General features: G+C 57.7%; 2 protein-coding genes across 5 annotated transcripts in view; one reads left to right on the plus strand and one right to left on the minus strand.

Moving 5' to 3' along the window:
* Positions 1–1,689: 1,689 nt before the first annotated feature.
* Positions 1,690–20,106, minus strand: part of Hpcal1 (hippocalcin like 1) — a 75,095-nt gene continuing 56,678 nt past the window's right edge. The window contains exons 1-4 of one of the 4 annotated variants that reach the window (XM_048353418.1): positions 18,672–19,074; positions 16,901–17,006; positions 15,701–15,799; positions 1,690–1,708 (exon numbers count right to left, since the gene is read on the minus strand). In XM_048353418.1, coding sequence (XP_048209375.1) covers positions 15,702–15,799; positions 16,901–17,006; positions 18,672–19,049 — 582 coding nt within the window. In that variant the 5' untranslated portion in view covers positions 19,050–19,074 and the 3' untranslated portion in view covers positions 1,690–1,708; position 15,701. Of the gene's footprint in view, positions 1,709–15,027; positions 15,800–16,900; positions 17,007–18,671; positions 19,078–20,071; positions 20,079–20,106 lie in introns of those variants that run through there. The other 3 variants (XM_048353422.1, XM_048353420.1, XM_048353421.1) reach the window with 3 other exon arrangements.
* Positions 2,077–9,754, plus strand: Odc1 (ornithine decarboxylase 1). Its single transcript, XM_048353417.1, has 10 exons — positions 2,077–2,128; positions 4,489–4,686; positions 5,247–5,420; positions 5,577–5,749; positions 6,377–6,511; positions 6,630–6,711; positions 6,804–6,887; positions 8,274–8,436; positions 8,519–8,846; positions 9,269–9,754. Exons 2-10 carry the CDS (start codon positions 4,585–4,587, stop codon positions 9,411–9,413), a joined length of 1,386 nt encoding a protein of 461 aa, XP_048209374.1. The 5' UTR covers positions 2,077–2,128; positions 4,489–4,584; the 3' UTR covers positions 9,414–9,754.

Raw genomic sequence — 20,106 nt, forward strand, 5'->3', positions numbered from 1 at the left:
TTTTCTTCTTTTTTTGTCAGTCACGAGGCTTGAACTCAGGGCTGGGCTGTCCCTGAGCTCGTTTGCTCAAGGCTAGCACTCTACCACTGTGAGCCACAGCACCACTCCCTATTTCCTAGTGGTTAATTTGAGGTGGGCCTCAAGGACTTCCAGATCTCAAGCCTCCTGAGTAGCTAGGATTACAGGCGTAAACCACCAGCTCCGGGGGAGAACTTTTTTGTTCAGCTTAACAACCCTAGTTTAATAGAACAGGAAGTCTGAGCCCTCAGGAGGGACAGAGGTCCAGAGCTTCATCATAAATCGGAGCTGAGAGGCCCTAAGAAAACCAGAGAAGGTTCCGGAATGTAGATGCCCAGTGTGACTTGGGGTGTTTCATTTGCTTCCTTTACCATTTCTGCACCCAGCACCAAACATTCTTGTCGGTGTCAGGCTAACTCCTACGCCCAAGGTCCCCGCTGACCCTCCCTCTGGGGAGCGGAGGGCCAGCGCCCCTTCATTGAGCTCCCTTCCAGCCCCGGACGGGTCGGGAGAGGATGGAGCCCATTTGTAACTACGCTGAAAACAACAAGAGGCACAACAAGAGGCCGGGGAGGGAGGGAGGCCCTGTCTGAGCCAGAGCCTGCCCCCCCCCCCCCCCCAGCTGGCCAGGCCTGTGCCCTAGGAAATGGCAAAGCACATCCTTCTCCCCCTACTTTGTCAGATAGGTCATCAGGCGGCCTGCACTCCGGGGAAACAGAAACGTGTCTTCCTGGAGAGCACCCCACATAAATGACCTAGGTGCCACTCTAGCCGCTACCGTCCATCTCCCTTCACCCTTCAGGAAGAGCCGAGCTGGGTCAGGTGGACTACAGGACTGGGGGAAATCTTCGGGCTCACCAGGGGAAAAGGCCCACAACGCATCTTAATCCTGGTTGGCGGTGCATCCTTATCTCTGACGCTTTACCGACTCTGGGCGACAGCTCCCCCCCCCCTCCTCGGGGGTTTCTCAGAAGCCACGCCGGCCCCATCCAGGAAGACGGGGGTCATTCATTCCTTCACTCAGACAGGCCTGCATTCCTGCGATCCGTACTCACAGAGCGGGCCCCGAGGGTCTGTGAAGATCAGATCGGGGGGCCGCCTCTAGGAGGCATGGGCCACACACACAGCAAGATGGGGGGGCCGGTCACCCCAAGGCCCCCTCCCCCAGGGGACCAGGCCAGGCGGGGCACACCTCCCGGAGCACGCCCGCGGGGGTTTGTCATTCCGATCAGTGGCAAACACTGAAAGGAAGGCCCAGCAGCTTCAGATCCAGTTCCTGCTGGGGGGGGGGGGGGAGGGAGGGGGAGCGGCCCGGGGCCCCGGGGCGGCCGGGCGGCGGGGGGCGGGGCCCCGGAGGAGCGCGCCCGGGTGCACGTGGCCCGCCCCGGCCGGCGCGCGCCCTCTTCCCTAGCCCCGGGGGGGGGAGGGGGTGGCGCGGGGAGGAGGAAACGCCGGGCCTCGGCCGCCGTCTCCCCCGTGGCGCGCGCGAGCGCGTGCGCGTGTGTGTGCGTTCGCGCGCCGGCGCACTCGCGGCCGGAAGGGCCCGCGGCGTGGAGCGCGTGCGCGGCGGGGGAGGGGGGGTGGCCCCGCCGCCGGGCGCGGCGCGAGGCCGGGCGGGGCGGAGGCTCGGGGCGCGGGCCGGGGCGGGTGCGGTGAGGTGGGCGGGCACGCGCGGGGCGGGCGGAGCGCCGCCGCGTTGACGTCCCGCCCGCCCGTCCCGGCCTCGGTTTCCCCCCCCACCCGCCTCGGCGCCCCGGGCCCGGGTTGGCAGCCGGCGAGCCCCCGCCCCGCCCCGCCCCGCGGCGCCCCTCCCCCAGGCTCCCGGCCGGAACCGATCGCGGCTGGTTTGAGCTGGTGCGTCTCCATGACGACGCGCACGGCGTATAAGTAGCGGCGCGGCGCCGGTGCCGGCTTTGTCAGTGTCTGCCGCCGCCGCCGCCGGCCGCCCTCAGCCAGCAGCTCAGCGCCACCTCGGGCCGGCGACTCCGGCGGGCGGGAGCGAGGCTGCTGACGGGCGCGGCGGCGGGCGGCCCGCGCTCCTCGGGCTCCGGCGGCGGCTGCGGCGGCGGCGTCTCCATGGGGCGGGGGCGCGGCGGACGGGCGCTCTGAGGTGAGGACGGGCGGCGACCACGTGTCCGCTCCCCAGCGACCCGCGCCCGCCGGCGGGGCACGTGGTCCCCCGAGCCGCCCGCGGGCCGGCGGGGGGCCAGGAGGACCGCGACCTGGGGGGGGGGGGGCGGGAACCGCGTCCTCCCGGCTCCGGGGGCTCGGCCCGGACGAGGCGCGGGGGTGCGCGGGCCGCGCCCCGCCGGGCCCCGGGGCCACGTCAGCGCCGGAAGCCGTGGCGCGGCCCCGGGGCTCCCGCGACCGCTATTTCCCGTGGAGCCGGGCGCCCGCCCGCGGCAGGTGCCGGGGAGCCGGCCGCGCCCCTTCCCCTCGTCCTAGGCGGGTGACACCCGGCGGGCCGCCTCCCCTCCGGGGCCGCCGCGCTCCGGGCCGAGCTCCCGGGAAGGCGCCCGCGGCGGCCATGACTCGAGCGGTTGCTCTCCAGGCCGCCGTGGCCGCGAACGCGGGGGCCCGGCGCGTGGCGGGTCCCAAGCGATCGGTGAGGCCGGCAGCGTGGGGGGGGGCGGTGGGGGGGAGCCGGGCCCCCCAGCAGTGCCGGGGGAGGACAAAGGACGTCGGGGGGGCTGGCTTTATTAATTCAAAACCCGAAAGTGGCCAGACTTGAGCCGACCCCGAACCCTTTCAAGTTTGTCCGTTTGAATTCGCGGGGGTCTCTTTGAAGGCTGCCATCTGTGTTCTGGGAGCCATCTGTTTAGGGTTAAAAAACGACTTTATGCAGAAACTGAAAGGTGTGCTCAAGGAACAGTGTTTCTTTTTTTTCTTTTTTAGAAAAAAAATAAGTAGACCTTTAAACTATACAAAGAACGCAAAATACTAACAGATGGTGGGTTTCCAAGTAGAAGGGGCTTTTCTAAGCCTAGGCCTGAGGGTGGCCTCGGAAATAGTTAACAAGACCTTAAATAAAATAGTCCAGTTGGTTACTGGTGGCGCCCATTCATCAGTCCGTTGTAAATGTCAAGTTTGTTAGCCGGTGAAAAGGCCAGGGCCGGCTGGCTTTTCCCCCAGAGTGATTCGGGCAACTTAGGAGGTTGACAGTGCCAAAAAGTCACATTGGATGGGGGCTTAAAGCAAAGTTAGGCCATGCGTGGGTTGGGTTTACCGCAGGCCTGTCCCCAAGGGCCTCTCAGTGTCCCAGGCCAGAGCAAACTGGCTCTGAGCCATTGCCTGGCCTCTACCTGTGGGCACTGAAGGGGGAGGGGTGTTCACAGAGGGGAAGGAAAGACCCTGCCTCACAGTAGTTTAAAAGGAGCCCTGGTGGCTTAGCTTCTGAGGAGGCTGAGATCTGAGGATCGAAATTTCAAAGCCGGCTGGGGCAGGAAATTCCTAATCTCCCAAAAAGCCGGAAGTGAATCTGTAGGTCAGGTGGTAGAACACTTAGCCTTGAGCAAAAAAAAGCCTAGGCACTAAGTTCAGGCCCCAGCACTGGCACCAAGAAAGGAGTGGGGAAATGAGTGATTTCAAGAGCTGTTTCTCCTATGGCCACATTTGGTGAAGGACAAGGACAATGCCCTTAATTAACTCTCTTTCACATAATGTTCCTGTTTTGTCCCTCATAAGGCTAGCCAGAATGACCCCCATGTGGCCATCACAGGGCAGGCTTGTGGGCCTGTAGGGACAGCTAGAATTTGCAGAATGGCAGTTTGGAGACAACACGGGTTCAGGAATACTGATTTCTACTTAGCTAACAGCAGTTAACAATATGTTGTGTGGATTTGGAAATTGGTTTCTAAAAATACCTGCACAGCTAGTTTTAGCTCATGCAATTGTTAGAAAATATATGATCACTCAGTAATTTGATGCTTGACTGCTTCTGTGCTGTCGGTAAAAACCATAGTAGGTAAGACTTGAGTAATTGTTGCAATGCTGATAAGTTTCTAAGGGACTGAAGCAGTTCTGAAAGACCGACATGCCTTTTATTTATTCATCACATCGAGCCATGTTGAGAGAATCCTGTGCACCCCGCAGTATTGAAGCACTCTGCAGGTGTTTGCAGGCTGCTTTGGAGACAGATCACGTTGTGTAGGGTTTTTTTTAGTGTGCTCCTGAAAACCCAGTGTTTTCACTGCAGCGGTTTTATGGGGTCCTGTCACTCAGCACCCAGGAGTATATAATTCCCACAACACTGAGTGATCCACTTAGAATGTGGGCGCCTGACCCGCAGTTCCCTGTGGTGTACTCCGTTACAAGGCACAATCCTTCAGTTCCCTGAGATTCCCCAGGTAGATAGCACATTCTTGGGGTTCTGTGCAGTACATTTTAGTGCTGCTTGTCTGTTCTTGGAGAGTTGCTTCCTTCACCCCATCTGTCATGGTTTTCAGTTTGTTTGCCACTTGTTTGTTGCAGGTTCATTTGTTAAGAAGAGTCCTTGCTAAAGCCTCAGAGTGAACTTGAACTACTTGGAGCTTGTTGCGTTCCAGAGGCACATCCAGAGCCACAACCATGAGCCACTTTAATAAGGAAGATGTTGACTGCCATATCCTTGATGAAGGCTTCACCGCCAAGGACATCCTGGACCAGAAAATTAATGAAGTGTCTTCTTCTGTGAGTGTGAGGCCCGTGCCGGCTGCAGCCGTGGGCACGCCTGGCTAGTGGGAATGGGACGTGCTGGCTGGTGGTCTTGGAAAGAAAAATGTAGTGGTAGAATGGAGCATATGTATCTTGTTTGTTTTTTTGTTGTTGTTCTTGTGCCTATATTGGGCCTTGAGCTCTGAGCCTGTTCACTGCCCCTGAGCTTTTTTTTACTCAATTGGGGTTCTTGCTTTGCCACTTGAGCCATGGCTCTACGTCTGGCTTTTTTGGTGGTTAATTTGAAATGAGTCTTGTGGACTTTTTCTGCCTAAGCTGGCTTTGAACCACAGTCCCTAGATCTCGGCCTCCTGAATAGCTAATATTACAGACGACTCATTAGCACCTGGCCGGAACATACTTGTGTTAGGGGACTTGGAGTTTAACTAGCCATGGACTACCCAATGCTAATGTTGATCACATGGCAGTGGTTATGAACTATTGGGTTGATGGAATGCTGGGAAGGGAAGGGAGAGAAGCAGCCACCTGTGGTGGCTGCAAGGCTGTTAACCTGCCTGTACCCACTGTCGCTGCAGGATGATAAGGATGCCTTTTACGTCGCAGACCTGGGAGACATTCTAAAGAAGCACCTCCGATGGTTGAAAGCTCTTCCCCGAGTCACTCCCTTTTATGCAGTCAAATGTAATGACAGCAGAGCCATAGTGAGCACCCTGGCTGCCATCGGCACCGGCTTTGACTGTGCCAGCAAGGTAAGTGAAGGCAGGGTGTGTAGAAGTAATTCGGGACTGATGGTCGCATGTTGGTGGGGTGGTAGGTACTGAGGACAGGCGCCCGGAAATTTCCACTTCCTCCTGTTAACTGTGCTTACAGGAAACCTAACACTAGCAAGTTTTTTTTTTTTTCAGACTGAAATACAGTTGGTGCAGAGCCTCGGGGTGCCTTCCAAAAGGATCATCTATGCAAACCCTTGTAAGCAAGTGTCTCAGATCAAGTACGCGGCCAGTAGCGGAGTCCAGATGATGACTTTCGACAGCGAGGTGGAGCTGCTGAAAGTGGCCAGAGCGCACCCAAAGGCCAAGTGAGTCCTCTGAGCAGCGGCGCAGGGCTCTTGCCGGTCTGTAGCTCTGTACCTGACTACGAAAGAAAGAGGCTAAGGGGCTGGGAATATGGCCTAGTAGTGGTAGTGTGCTTGCCTTGCATACATGAAGCCCTGGGTTCGATTCCCCAGCATCCACATATATAGAAAAGGCCAGAAGTGGGCTGGGGATATGGCCTAGTGGCAAGAGTGCTCACCTCGTATACATGAAGCCCTGGGTTCGATTTCCCCAGCACCACATACACAGAAAACGGCCAGAAGTGGCGCTGTGGCTCAAGTGGTAGAGTGCTAGCCTTGAGCAAAAAGAAGTCAGGGACAGTGCTCAGGCCCTGAGTCCAAGCCCCAGGACTGGCCAAAAAAAGAAAAAAGAAAAAAAAGAAGGCCAGAAGTGGCGCTGTGGCTTTAGAGCTAGAGTGCTAGCCTTGAGCACAAAACAGAAGCCGAAGCCAGGGACAGTGCTCAGGCCGAGTCCCAAGCACCAAGACTGGCAAAAAAAAAAAGAGGCCAAACTCTCCGCTGACTTAGAGAGTCATGTCAGATCCAAACCCCGTGGCCAGCCAGTACTTGGCAGGTTCTCTTGATGTTCACCTTGGCTCTTCTCGCGTCTAGGCTGGTTCTGCGGATCGCCACTGATGATTCCAAAGCAGTCTGTCGCCTCAGTGTGAAATTTGGTGCCACGCTCAAAACCAGCAGACTTCTTTTGGAACGAGCAAAAGAGCTAAACATTGATGTCATCGGTGTCAGGTGAGATCTTGGTGGCATACTTGGAGGTGAAGACAGAAATCGGTGTGATGCCAGTTCTCAACCCATTCCCACTGGTCTTGTGAGAAATGTAAGACCCTGCGTCTGGTTTCTTCCCCAGCTTCCACGTGGGGAGCGGCTGCACCGACGCGGAGACCTTCGTGCAGGCGGTCTCTGATGCCCGCTGTGTCTTCGACATGGGGGTGAGTGCACACGACCCATTGGGATAGGATTCCCTGTTGCAGTCTGGACCCATCCCCACGCCGTTGCCTGACTCCCGCTTGCTTCTCTCTAGGCGGAGGTGGGCTTCGACATGTACCTGCTGGACATTGGTGGTGGCTTCCCCGGATCTGAGGACGTGAAGCTGAAGTTTGAAGAGGTGAGACAAGTATGAAAGTAAACACTTGGCACAACAGGGAGTGACTTCTGTGATGTTTAAATTTGTACTTGATATTTAAAACTGTACTTTCTCCCCTTTATTGGTTGTTGGTGGGGTTTGAACTCAGCTACTTGTTGGAGGCAGCAAGTGCCTTTACTGTTGAGCCATAGCTCCAGCTGCAGTTTTGCCTGTTTTTGAAGTAGGAAGTAGGCTCTCCCTTGTGCTGCCTGAGCACCATCTGGGCCTTGAACTCAGGGCTTGATCACCGTCCCTGGTTTCTTTTTGCTCAAGGCTAGCACTTGTGCCACAGCGCCAGGTCCAGCTTTTTCTGTTGATGTGGTGCTGAGGAATTGATCCCAGGGCTTCATGTATGCTAGGCGAGCACTCTACCACTAAGCCACCTTCCCAGCCTGAGCCTCTTTTTATTTTAGGTATCCTAACATCCATCTTGTCTAGCTCGGATAACAGCTCTCCCTTGAGAAAAAGGGGTCTTAAGAACTCTCCTGGACTGGTCTTGGAGGCTACTGGTCTTCAAACTGCGGTTCTCCAGATAGATGTCAGCCTCCCAAGTAGATAGTGTTACAGGTGTGAGCCATAGGCAGCTGGCTCTAGTATTTCTAGTGTTTTCTTTTTTTGTATTTGGTTTTTCTAAATTAAAATATGAGTCAGCTTTTTGAGAAGTGTGGGGTGGTAATTACACATTAAGAAGTGCTGCTACAGAATGAGTAGAGAACGTGCTAACTTCAGAACATTATTATGCAAACGGTTTCCTTAGACATTGTACTTCCCATTGATATTTTTTGACTGTCTCTTAGGAAGTGAGGTTATGGTGCTGAGGTTTATAAAAATAGATGAGCAGGGCTGGTAATATGGCTTAGTGGTAGAGTGCTCACCTAGCATGCATGAAGCCTTGGATTCGATTCCTCAGTGCCACATACACAGAAAAGGCCAGAAGTGGCGCTGTGACTCAGGTGGTAGAGTACTAGCCTTGAGCAAAAGAAGCTCAGGCCCTGAGTTCAAGCCCCAGGACTGGCACAATATAGATGGACATTGTTACAGTTATGTAGATTAGGCAGAGTGTAAAGAAAAATTTTTTATTTTGTTTACTTTAATCTTGTTGGCCTATAGTTGCTAAACAAATCTTTTGATGCCTGGACACTTGACTGTAGTGAGGTGTTTTGTACTGTTGCTGGCAACAGCATGCCCAGGCCACAGGGAAGGGGAGAGATGGTGCCCAGGTGGGGACAGAAGGGGAAACTGGGCCTGTGCGTGTGCAGGCTGGTCTCCAGGGAGATGTTTGCAGACTGCTGGGGGCAGCTCGCAGGACCCTGCGGCCTTCTCCAGATGAATTCCTGTAATCAATGGTCACCTTCTTCTGTATGTTAGATCACCAGTGTGATTAACCCAGCCCTGGACAAGTACTTCCCGTCAGACTCTGGAGTGCAGATCATAGCGGAGCCAGGCAGATACTACGTTGCATCTGCCTTCACACTTGCAGTTAATATCATTGCCAAAAAAATGGTCTGGAAGGAGCAGAGCGGCTCTGATGGTAGGTGTGAGCGCCGGGGAGCGGCCGGGTAAGGGCAGCTAACTGGAAGTTAGTGTGGTAATGTCGATGAATGTGTTTGCAGATGAAGATGAGCTAAATGAGCAGACATTCATGTATTACGTGAATGACGGCGTATACGGATCCTTCAACTGCATCCTTTATGATCATGCACACGTAAAGCCCCTGCTGCAGAAGAGACCCAAGCCCGATGAGAAGTACTACTCCTCCAGCATTTGGGGGCCCACGTGCGACGGCCTGGATCGCATCGTCGAGCGCTGCGGCCTGCCCGAGATGCACGTGGGTGATTGGATGCTCTTTGAGAACATGGGTGCCTACACTGTTGCTGCTGCTTCTACCTTCAATGGCTTCCAGAGGCCGACTATCCACTACGTGATGTCACGGCCCATGTGGTAAGTGGGGCCCAGGGGGAGCATTTGTGCCTGGGTTTAGTCCCCGGCACCGTGCACAAAGGCGGGGGACATAGAAGATCGGTACCTTCTTGAATTTGTGCTTGCCCTTCCTTGTCTGATGGAACGAGAAATCCTTTATTTGCCTTGGATTGAGTTACGTACGGCAGGAAATTCCTCTGGTTGTGCTGGTCTGTACTTCCCGAAAGCAATTTCTAGTGAATGGCTCGTGCCTCTGCCTATTGAGAGCAACGAGCGCTCGTGGATGAGGTTTCCTGGTTACCGGCACTTGCCTGAGACCTGTTGGGTTGATGGCTAGTGGTGGAGGAAGAAGCCGAGGAAGGCCTGCTCGGTGGGTGATGGTCCTGGCAGGCTGCCCGTGGGGAGGGGCAGGGTTCTGAGTGCGCCTCTCCTTTGTGTCTCAGGCAACTCATGCAGCAAGTGCAGAAGCACGGCTTCCAGCCCGGCGCCGAGGAGCAGGACGTGAGCGCGCTGCCCCTGTCCTGCGCCCAGGAGAGCGGCCTGGAGCGGCGCCCCGCCGCCTGCGCCTCCGCCAGCATCAATGTGTAGAAACTTCCCGTAGCTGTCAAGTGCAAGTGTAGCTTGAATTAAGGGATCTGGGGGGAACCACTTAACTTAATTACTGCTAGTTTTGAACGTCTTTGTAAGAATAGAGCTGGCACCGACGCGGCGATAACAGAAGACTAGGAGATGGGGGTCACACTTTTCTGTGTTCCTATGGAAACTTTGCATATTTGTTTTCTATGGATTTTTATTCACTTTTCCAACATGCTATCAAGAGTGCCCCTCGGCTGCCGAGCAAGCATTTGTAGCTTGTACAGTGGCGGCCAGGGCCAGAAGCTTCGTGTTGGGACCTGTTTTGAAATAAAGTATCTTGGAATAATGAGACAGTGGAAGTGTTCGTGTGTGTGTGTGTCCATCCCAGGTGTCTCACTGGCTTGCGGGTCGCTGTGTTCGTGTGTGTGTGTGTGTGTGTGTGTGTGTGTCCATCCCAGGTGTCTCTGGCTTGCGGGTCGCTGGGCCGCAGCCCCCTCGGCAGGGAATGGAGCGGCGAGCTGAGGCTCAGCACGGACGCGCTCCCTCAGCCGTGGCTGCGCGGGGATCGCTGGCCCACGCCGGCCCGGCCCGTGCCCTCTCACCTCCGTCCACAGCTCATCTTTCCCAGCCACAAGTCAGATCACAGTGCTGCGCGTGGCCATTCATTATTGTGCGGTAGACCTTCTTGTCTGACCTTGGTACTGGCCTTTGTGTTCTTGGGACTCAGCTTCCCCAAACGGTGGCAGGCTCTCAGACTTGAACCCCGGCTTTTTGAGCTCCCTGCTTAGCCATTGGAAGAGGACAAGGAGTGCAAAATGTTAGGTGCTGTGGGTAATGCCCACAGGCTAGTATTCAGAAGGTTGAGGCAAGGGAGTTAGGAGTTCTAGTCCAGCCTGAATTTAAAAGGTTCCCTATTTTCCTTATATATTTTTAAGCAGCGAGGTGCTTGTTCTAGTCTCGAGTCTAAAAGCTAATGGACAGTGCCCAGGCCCTGGTGTTGAAGCCCCAGGACTGCCATGCACACACAGCTAACCGTCTGAGCACAGTGGAGTCTTGCCAGTCCTGCTAGAGGGATGGAAAGACAAAGCTGGAGACTCCTGCCCCGGGGGAAGAGCCGCAGGGCCCCAGCCTCTCAGCGACTGGCAGGTGCCCTGAGCTTTTCCATACCTAGGTGTGGCTTTGAAAACGAGCTGGGGAGCAGAGGTGGCTTGCGTTGGGCATGGTAGGGAGAAGAAAAACTGTCTGGCAGGCACCCTCCCTCTCCTGAGCCCCAGCACTGTCCACCAAGGGTGACAGCCCCCCACAGGGCAGAGGCCCTATCATAAAGCAATCGCCAGTGATGTTCATGCCACAAACATGGCACCAAACCTTGGTATATCTGGGCTTCCATTTAGAAAGGAAGACGTCCCCAGGTCCACGTGGTAGTTACACTGCAGAGAGAGCACGGCCCTCAGCCCATAGGCCTGGGTTGACCAGCCGGGACGGAAGCTGCCCTGGGTCATGTGTGGTTCTCCAGCGCCCTCTCCCGGGCCTTGGGGGAATGCCAGAGGCCGGGGCAGGCTACTTAGGTTCTCATTTGCAGTTGTGTCCACAGTTGTGGAAGGTGGTGCTGTCTGCCCATGTGCAATACTAGACATCTGTCCAGACCTAGGATCTGAGGTGCAGATTCCTCCTGGGGTGCTGGAGACCCCTGGCCGGCTCCCCTCCCATGATCAGGGGGTCCATACTACTATGACCTTGAGCTCAAGGTCGACTTTGCTGGACTCTACCCCATGGCTAAACAATTCTAATGAAACGTTGCAATCATTTGAAGTCACCAGGACAAAAGGAAACATTTCCTCCATAATGAAAGAACTTGGGGTGTCCATAAGGTACCTTCCAACAGAAGATGGGGGAGACATGGTATGTTTACAGTAAAATAACTTTGCAGTCACGTGACAGCACACGCCTGTACTCCCAGCCCCTTCGAAGGTGGAAGGGATTGCTGTCCGGGCCAATCACATAAGACCCTGGATGAAAACCTAAAAGCCAAAGTAGGGCTGTGGCTCAGGTCGTGTAGTGCTGCCGCCCGTGGTTCAGCCCCCTGTACTGCAGGATACGAAGCAATGTTCTTTTCCTTTGAGTGTGTGTGTGTGTGTGTGTATGCACGCCACTCGTGAGGCTTGAACTCGAGGCCTGGACACTGTCCCAGAGCTTTTTTACTCAAGGCTAGCACTACCGCTTGAGCCACAGCTCCACTCCCAGCTTTGGTGGTTAATTGGCGATTAGAACCTCACCAACTTCCCTGCGTGGGCTGTCCTTTGAACTTAGAAACGCATGTCTTTCTCACCTGTCAGATTGGCTAAGCGTTCTCAGCGTGCCAGGGGACAGGCGTGTTGACACCACGGGTGGGAGACGAGGCGTGACCTAGACTGGAAGATGCGATTATGGAGAAAGTCACATGACCTTTGATCCAGCGACTCTAAGAATTTCTCTGAAATATTCTCCAAGACAACAGATGATGGCAGTTAGGGGAAGAGTGTTTAGCGATGGCGTCTATTTGAGAGGTGACCTGGGTGGCTTGTGACCGGGCCCCATGTCCCATGAACTCGTGTCTGCGCCACTATTGAACTGGCAGGGGAGGAAGCACGTGTGCGCCCATACTTAACACCTGCTGAGAACATTTCTGGGTGCACTTATGGGAATGGGCGGGCTGCAGAGGGGAGGACCCTCACTTCCTGCTGCTCTGCTGCCGTGCAGGGAACACGTGCAGAGGGAGGGCGGCTCAGGCTCAACTCTTGGATGTGGAGGCAGCATTCACACCACGCCTAATGGCTCCGTTAAGCTGCCCCCCCCAACACACTCTGAACCAGTGGGAGGCGTGGCCGGGTGGGCCGGCTTAACTCTGGGCCTGGGCGCTGTCCCTGAGCTTTTCAGCTCAAGGCTAGCACTCTGCCACTTGAGCCACAGCGCCACGTCCAGTTTCCTGGTGGTTGCTTAGAGACTTTGAACCGTGATCCTCAGGGCTCAGCCTCCTGAGTAGCTAGGATGACAGGCGCGAGCCTCCAGCGCCCGGCTTCCCGGGTTATTCTGGGAAGAGTGGCTAGCTGGCCACTTCCCTTAGGGGCCAGCTCTCATTCCATGCTCTCCACCATGCTGGGGCTGTCTGGATCTGGGTCTTTCTTTGAGCCATCTCTGGACTGCCCCAGAGGCATCCGCCGAGGCCGCCGGGCCCTGACCTGTGCTGGGCGCCGTTGCAAGCCCAGCCTCGCGGTGTGCCTCGCTGGCTAAATGGAGGAAATAAAAATGCGAGGAGGCCCAGCACCTAGGTAAACCGAGCCACGGGGGGCTCGTCTGAAATCCACACTTCCTCAGAGCCCTGTATTCTATCTGGAAACATTACTAGCAGGACCTCTGAGCTGTGGGTGCCAGCAACCCCATCCTGGCTCCCCAGTGCTGTGGGGGCCCCTAAGGCAGGCCACCCTGGAGACCAATGGCCTCTCGCCACAGCAGGCCCAGCTGCCCCGAGTTCCCAGTCACGGCCACCAGGTGGCAGCAGCGCTCTGTTTGAAGGTGTGGGTAAAGCAGCCTGGGCCCCCCCCCCCCCACCCCCGGTGTGCAATGCCGCAGTGACCCAGGACCCCCTCAGGAGCGAGGGCTGCAGGCCTGCAGGGTGACCCCGACCCACAGCCCACTGCCAGACACCTGGGGCTTTTAAGGAAGAAGATCCGACAGGCTCGTCCAGACGAGGAAGCCCTCCAAGCTCTCGTGGCCCCCTCTCCCAGGAGGAGGCCGGCAGGTCCGCTCGGGCCCGGCCCAGGGGCCTTCTGTGAGCTCAGCCCCGGCCTTTGACCAGGCCCAGCTCCCCCCACCCCGGCCCCAGCCATGCCTGTCCCCACAGCTGGAGCAGGGTCCCCTGGACTCGAGCCCGTACCCAGTCGGCCCACAGTCCTGGGCTCGCGCCAGGTCCTCACCCCCATCCCTGGGCTCTGCAGCGGCCAGGGATGCCGTCCTTGACACCTCGACTCAGGCCGGGCCAGAGGCCACGTCAGCCAGGACGGTGGGGTCCATTCGGGCAGCCTGGAGGAGACGAGCCACCCGTCCACAGGGAAGAAGGAGAGCTCAGTCCCGTCCGGAGCAGCCTCGGGGCCATGGTCAGAGCTTGGGGGTCCAGGCCAGGCCCACGGAGGAGACTGGGGGAGGTGGGAGATGCGCAGGCCCTGCCCAGAGCCGTCTCTCCACCGCCACGCCGAGTCCTTACACACGGCCCCGCTCAGGCGTAGGGATTCGGGGGTCTATCTGCAGGTTCCATGGGACATCTCCAGCCTGTGCCCCAGTTTGGAGCTTGAGTGATTCTGTGTGAAAACTCGGACCAGTCCTCTTCAGCTTCCCGCCGGCAGATCATGAGGTCTTTTAGCCTCCAGAATCACATTGATTCTATCCAGTTCCTCGGGATTAATCAACTGTCCCTCCATCATTTAACCATCTACCCGCCCATCTCCACCCATCCATCATTTACCCACCACCGCTCCATTTACCCATCTACTCTCTCTGTCTACCCGTCTCTCTGCATCCACTCACTGTCCATCCATCATTCATCCATCCATCTATCATCCATCATCATCATCCATCCATCCATCATCCATCATCATCATCCATCACCCATCCATCATCCATCATCATCATCCATCCATCATCCATCATCATCATCCATCCATCATCCATCATCATCATCCATCCATCCATCCACCATCATCATCATCCATCCATCATCCATCATCATCTATCATCCATCATCATCATCCATCCATCCTGAGGGGGGTGGACAATGGTGGCCAGTGAGTCGTGAGGCCGGAGGGAAGGTGCTGGAGCAGGGTCCTTCCTCTCGGAAATCACAGCTCCTCCTTTGCCTCGGTGCTGTCCCAGCAGCTGTGGAAGACGCCAGCTTTGAGGACAAACGCTTTTTCTGTGAGGCTGTGTGTGTGTGGGGGGGGGTGGCGGTGTTCAATGACACTGCTGAATTTTCAAGTCAGCCACACTCATGGTGTATCCCAGAGACAAGCACGCCCTCAGATGGAGCCTTCTGTGGCTTGTGTGCCGGTCCTGGGGCTCGAACTCAGAGCCTGCGTGCTGTCCCAGAGCTTTTGTGCTCAAGGTTAGTGTACTACCACGTGAACCACAGCTCCACGTCTGGCTTTTTGGTGCTTAATAGGAGATAAAAGTCGCACGCTTTCCTTCCTGAGCGGGCTTTGAACCATGATCCTCAAATCTCAGCCTCCTGAGCAGCTAGGGGTGCGGTGGGAGCCAGCGGTGCCAGGCTCTGCGGCTGGGGCCAGATCTACGGACCACAGCAGGAAAGGCCTGCCTCCTGTTGGCTGGACTGACGCCCCTGGGCCACACGCGTCCCTTCAGGATGTGGCTTGATGATGAAACCTTGAGGACGAGCGACAGGGGTCAGGAGTACCCACCTTTTACTTCCACAAATAGTTCCTGGCCCTAGGCGGATGTTAGGGCCCAAGGTTTGCAGCTGCGGTGAAAGCGAGGGGCCACACTTCCCAACGTCTGGAATGCCAGGAAGCCCGCTTTTGCTGGAGAGCGCAGACCGCATGGGGGCAGCGAACAGAAAACGCAGAGAACTCTGTTTATTTGATAACCATTTAATACCAGAAATGCCAGACCAATCAACAGGAAGACCGAGCGCGCACGCCTGCTCTCTGCAGCCCTGGCACGCGCATGCATCTCGTCGTGAATTCGGGCAGACTGCGAGTATATAAATACCACAAAACAACCAGGCTCGGGGACCACAGGCCACGGTGGGGGGGGGGGGGGCATGCCGCAGGAGCAATCGGGGGCATTAAATACAGGACCTGCACGTTACACTTCACTTCACCATACGTATAATTTATACATGAAAAGAAAGGGGACCACAGACTATGTACATGCAGCGGCTCTGGTGGGAGGGGGAGCGAGGGGCGGAGCCATGCACAGGAGGGACTTGGCCGTCTCCTCCCATCTGCCTGGGTTCCCACCTATCCCACAGTTCACTGGGGTGGCTCCAGTCTCCACCCCTGGGCCCCCCTGGAGCTGAGGCCATCTCCCATCATGCCCTGGCTGGGAGCGGCCCTGGGAGGGGCTGGGTGGTCACACTGGGCAGGTGGAGGAGGGGGCACGGGCCCGCAGGTGTGATGGCCACCAGGACCGGGCCCCGCCCCCCCCCCCTCCCGGGAGAGCGGGAATGGCTGCAGGAGGCAGCCACTGGTGCAAGCGAAGCTGAACCGGCCACACGAGGCTGCTTCTCTGCCCTGTCCCCGGGCCGGGCCCTCAGAACTGACTGGCGCTGCTGGGGTCACACTGCAGGAGCCGCACGATGGAGGGGTCGCTCTTGGCACCTTTGATGAACTCCTCCAGCGACAGCTTGCCTGTGGGCGGAGACGCCCCCCCCCCCCCCGCAGGGTTAGCCAGCTCTCTCCATCTTTGTAGAGTGTGTGCGTGTGCACACACGCTTGCACGCGCGTACACACACTCTTCCCTGGCGCTTTTGCTCGAGGCTGGCACGCTGTGACTTGAGTCACACCTCCGCGCCGGGCTTTCTGCTGGTGAACGGGAGGAGGATCACACTGGGATCCTCAGATGGCAGCCTCCGGGTACAGGGGGGCAGCTGCCGCCGGGGTGCCGGGGTGCCCCACCCCACGCGAAGGCCCTGGAGGCCCCGCCCCCGCGGGGCCGCTCCCCACGTCACACAGCACCAAACCGAGGCTGAGGGCAGTCTGTCTGTCTGTCCGGCTACAGACAGGAAGGCGCGTTCCAGGCCCGCCGGGGGCGGGAAGGAGGCGGGGCCGTTTCCCAGGCTGTCGGCGGCGGCGGGACCTCGGCCCCCGCTGGGCGCCGTCCTCAGCTCACCGCCCGGCACTTAAGCCTCCACAGAGCGCTCGCTTCTGCATCAGCGTGTTCATTACCTCGCGGGGCGCGGGGAGGGGGGCGCCTCCTTCTCGGCCTTTCTTCTCAGTGGTAGGGTACTGCGGGCCGCAGGCCGGCGGGCCAGACGCCGCCTCCCGCCCGCCCCCCCCCCGGGACTCGTGGGGTGCCCACCAGGGAGGCCTGGTCAGCTTCTCACGACCAGCCTCAAGGCACGGGGCCCTCGGGTCCGCGTCCTCCGCCCTGCGCCCCTCGCGCGCCCGGGGGCCCCTGGCACGCCGCTCGAGGGGCCGGCGACGTGCCCACGGCCCCAAGGCAGGGGTGCGGGGTGGGGGATCCCCGATCCCGAGTCCCACCCTCCCCTCGGCCCAGACACACCACGTGGGCAGGGGCGGGCAGGGGGGCTGCAGAAGGAAGGTCCCCAGGCACAGCAGCCCCGGCATCGGTCACACGCATGCGCACGCACCGCGCCGCTCCTGCGCACGCGCGCACGACGTCACACGCACGCGCACAGCTGCAGCGCCGCTCCTGCGCATGCGCACACGATGCCGCGGTTCCGGGGACACGTGCGCACTATCTACCCCCACCCCCACCCCTGCCCGTACCGTCGTTGTTGGTGTCCATCTGCCTGAAGATCTTGTCCGTCCGTTTCTCCGGGGTGGACTCGTCCTCGGGCATTTTCATCACCGACGACACCATTTTGTAGATGGCCTGGAAGGAGGCACGCGGGTGCTCAGAGGGCCTTCGGGTGGGTGGGTGGGTGGGTGGGTGGCTGTCCACCCGGCTTGCAGCGAGGCACGCACGGGCCCGGTGCTGCCCGGGGACCCGGCCTCGCCTGGCCATCGGGAGATGGGATGTTAGGGAAAGGCGTCAGGCGTGTCAGTGAAGTTCTAGGGCATGCAACCCCCCCTCCTCTGATGGGGAAGGCTGGGCGTGGGACCGGGCAGGGCCAGGAAGGCACCCAAGGGGCCTTCGAGGGCCGGACAGGCTGCGGCTGGAGGCCCAGCGCGCACTGCAGGCCCCCCGGTCGGCAGGTTCTGAACCCACGAATCACAGAAAACACACGGGAAAAAGAAACTGTATCCGTACCACGTGGACAGTTCTCTAGTAATAATCACAATCGCTGTACGGGTAGCGGAGCCCGAGCTCAAGGCCTCAGGCTTTTGCTTGGCTTTTCTCGCTCAAGGCTGGCGCTCCACCACTGGAGGCACGTCTGGCTTTTTGCTGATTAATTGGAGAAAGGAGTCTGGGTAGGCAGACAAATCGGATCTCAGCCTCCTGAGTAGCTAGGCTCATGGGTGTGAGCCCCCAGTCCCCGGCTTTCCTCTTACTCTCTACATGACACAGCGTAACAACATTTACAACGCACTTCCATTGCATCCAGCCTGTAAGTCATGTGGAGATTATTTAAAGCATAAGGTGTGGGTTGAATGCAAGCATTACACCATCCCACTGATTAACCGCCACTTCTTCCATTACCCTGACATCCTGGTAACAGCAGGGGGCCCTGGAAGTAGCCACCCACAGACCCAAGAAATGAATATCATTCTTAGCTTGGTAAATTCTCAGAATCATTTCTGAGCCTTGGCTCTCACGTAATACAGAGAGCAGAAACTGGCTCATGTGTTCAGCTAGGGCTTCCTGTATTAGTGACCAATAAATGCTGTCTTTGTCATTGGTCTTTCAAGGACCTGTCCAGTCAGGTGACAGCTGCTCACTTTCAACAGTGGACCAGGCAGTAGCCAGAAAGCATACGGACAGCCTGGCCAGGCACCGGTGGCTCACACCTGCAATCCTAGCAGGATTTCAGGAGGCTGAAATCTGAGGATCTTGTTTTGAAGCCAGCCCTGGCAGGAAAGTACATGAGACTCCCAACTCTAACCACAAAAAAGCTGGAAGTATAAGTGTGGCACTGGTGGCTCATGCCTATAATCCTAACTACTCAGGAGGCCGAGATCAGAGGACTGAGGTTCAAGGCCAACCCAGGCAGGAAAAGTCTGCGAGACTCTTATCTCCAATTGACCACCAGAAAACCAGAAGTGGAGCTGTGGTACAGTGCTAGCCTTGAGCAGTAAAAGCTCAGGGATAGCACCTAGGTCCTGAGTTCCAGCTCTACCTACCACTGACCAAAGGGGGAAGAAAAGCTGCAAGTGGAACTGTGGCTCAAGTGGTAGAGCACCAGCCTTACAGTAGCACAAAAGCAAAGGCCCAGGCTCTGAGTCCAAACTCCAGGACAGAGAGATGTGGTGTGTGTGTGTGTGTGTGTGTGTGTGTGTGTGTGTGTGTGTGTGGTGGTGGGGGATGGGCTGGCTTTGGGGGAGCCCCAGCTGCTGGCACACCAGGGAGGTCCTGCCCTGTGCCCGCCCGCCCGGGTACCTGCACGATCTCCAGCATCTCGCTGCGGCTGATGTAGCCGTTGCCGTCCAGGTCGTACATGCTGAAGGCCCACTTGAGCTTCTGCTCCAGCTTGCCCCGGGAGGTGACGCTGAGCGCGATGATGAACTCCCGGAAGTCGATGGTGCCGTCCCCATTGGTGTCGAAGGTGCGGAAGACGTGCTCGGCGAACTTGGAGGCGTCGCCGTAGGGGAAGAAGTTGGCGTAGATCTTCTTGAACTCGTCCACGGTCAGGTGGCCGGTGGGGCAGTCCTTCAGGAAGCCCTTGTACCACTCCTGCAGCTCGTGGTCGGTGAACTCCGTGTTCTCCCGCAGGTCCTGCAGCACCTCGGGCCGCAGCTTGCTGTTCTGCTTGCCCATGGCGGCCGGCAGCGGGGAACTACACCTGCAAGACACGAGGCGCGAGGCCGGCTGAGGGTCCGCTCCACAGGCCGGAGGGACACGGACCAGACCGCCATTGTGCAAGCGCCGAGGTGCGTCACAGCTCAGCTCCTATCTCGAGATGACGCTCCAGCATCCTGCACCGGGATGCATCATTAAAATCACGACAGGCCCTCCCACAACAGGAGAGCCCAGCTCCGAGCACTCTTGCACACCGGGGTCCTATCTGCAAAGAAACCCTCACGCTCACCCGCCAGCTCAGGGCAAAGCGGCCGCCTCCACCAACCCCGTCCCTCTGTTCTGAGCAGTTCTCTTCTCTTTTGGGTATCACGATCTGTTTTTATCCTTAGTAGACCTATCCAGTCAGGGCTAGTGTGCTGATGCCTACTTGTAATCCCAGCTACTCAAGAGGCAGAAATGAGAGGATCTGGGCTGGGGAGGCAAAAGCACAAGACCCGATCTGAAAGATCAGCCAGGCACGGCGTGGCGCTCCTGTGAGCCTCGCCACTCGAGAAGAAGACGCAGTCAACCTAGGACCAAGGCTGGCGAGACAGGAGACCCTACCCCAAAAAAAGAAACTAACAGCGAAAGGAACGCTCGGTACGGCGGTGCGGGCCTGTCGCCCCGGCTACAGGGGCAAATAGGAGGATCGCGGTTCAGTGGCCATCTGGGCAAACAAGCAAGACCTTGTCTCAAAACAATGTGTGCAGAAAGGGGCCGAGCACCTGCCTGGTACACACAAATCCCCGCGTTCAAACCTCGGGACAACCAGAAAGTAAGAAAAACAAAAGACTTGAGGCACGGCTAAAGCGGCAGAGTGTAAGCACGAAGCCCTCAGTCCAACCTCCAGCATGCCGCACACACACACAATCTAGACATTTTTTAGAAAATAAACAACTTTGTCTTTGAAATAGTGCTCTAGCGTGGGCTCCGTGCTGCTCTGATGGGCCACAGTACAAACGAGGTACAAGGGGCGCAGGCCCGGCCGCCCTCAGGAGCACCGGCCTCGGGCGCAGCCCCCGAGGCCTGCGTGGAA

This window comes from Perognathus longimembris, chromosome 8, assembly GCF_023159225.1.
Source record: "Perognathus longimembris pacificus isolate PPM17 chromosome 8, ASM2315922v1, whole genome shotgun sequence".
In the NCBI taxonomy this organism is placed as follows: Eukaryota; Metazoa; Chordata; class Mammalia; order Rodentia; family Heteromyidae; genus Perognathus; species Perognathus longimembris.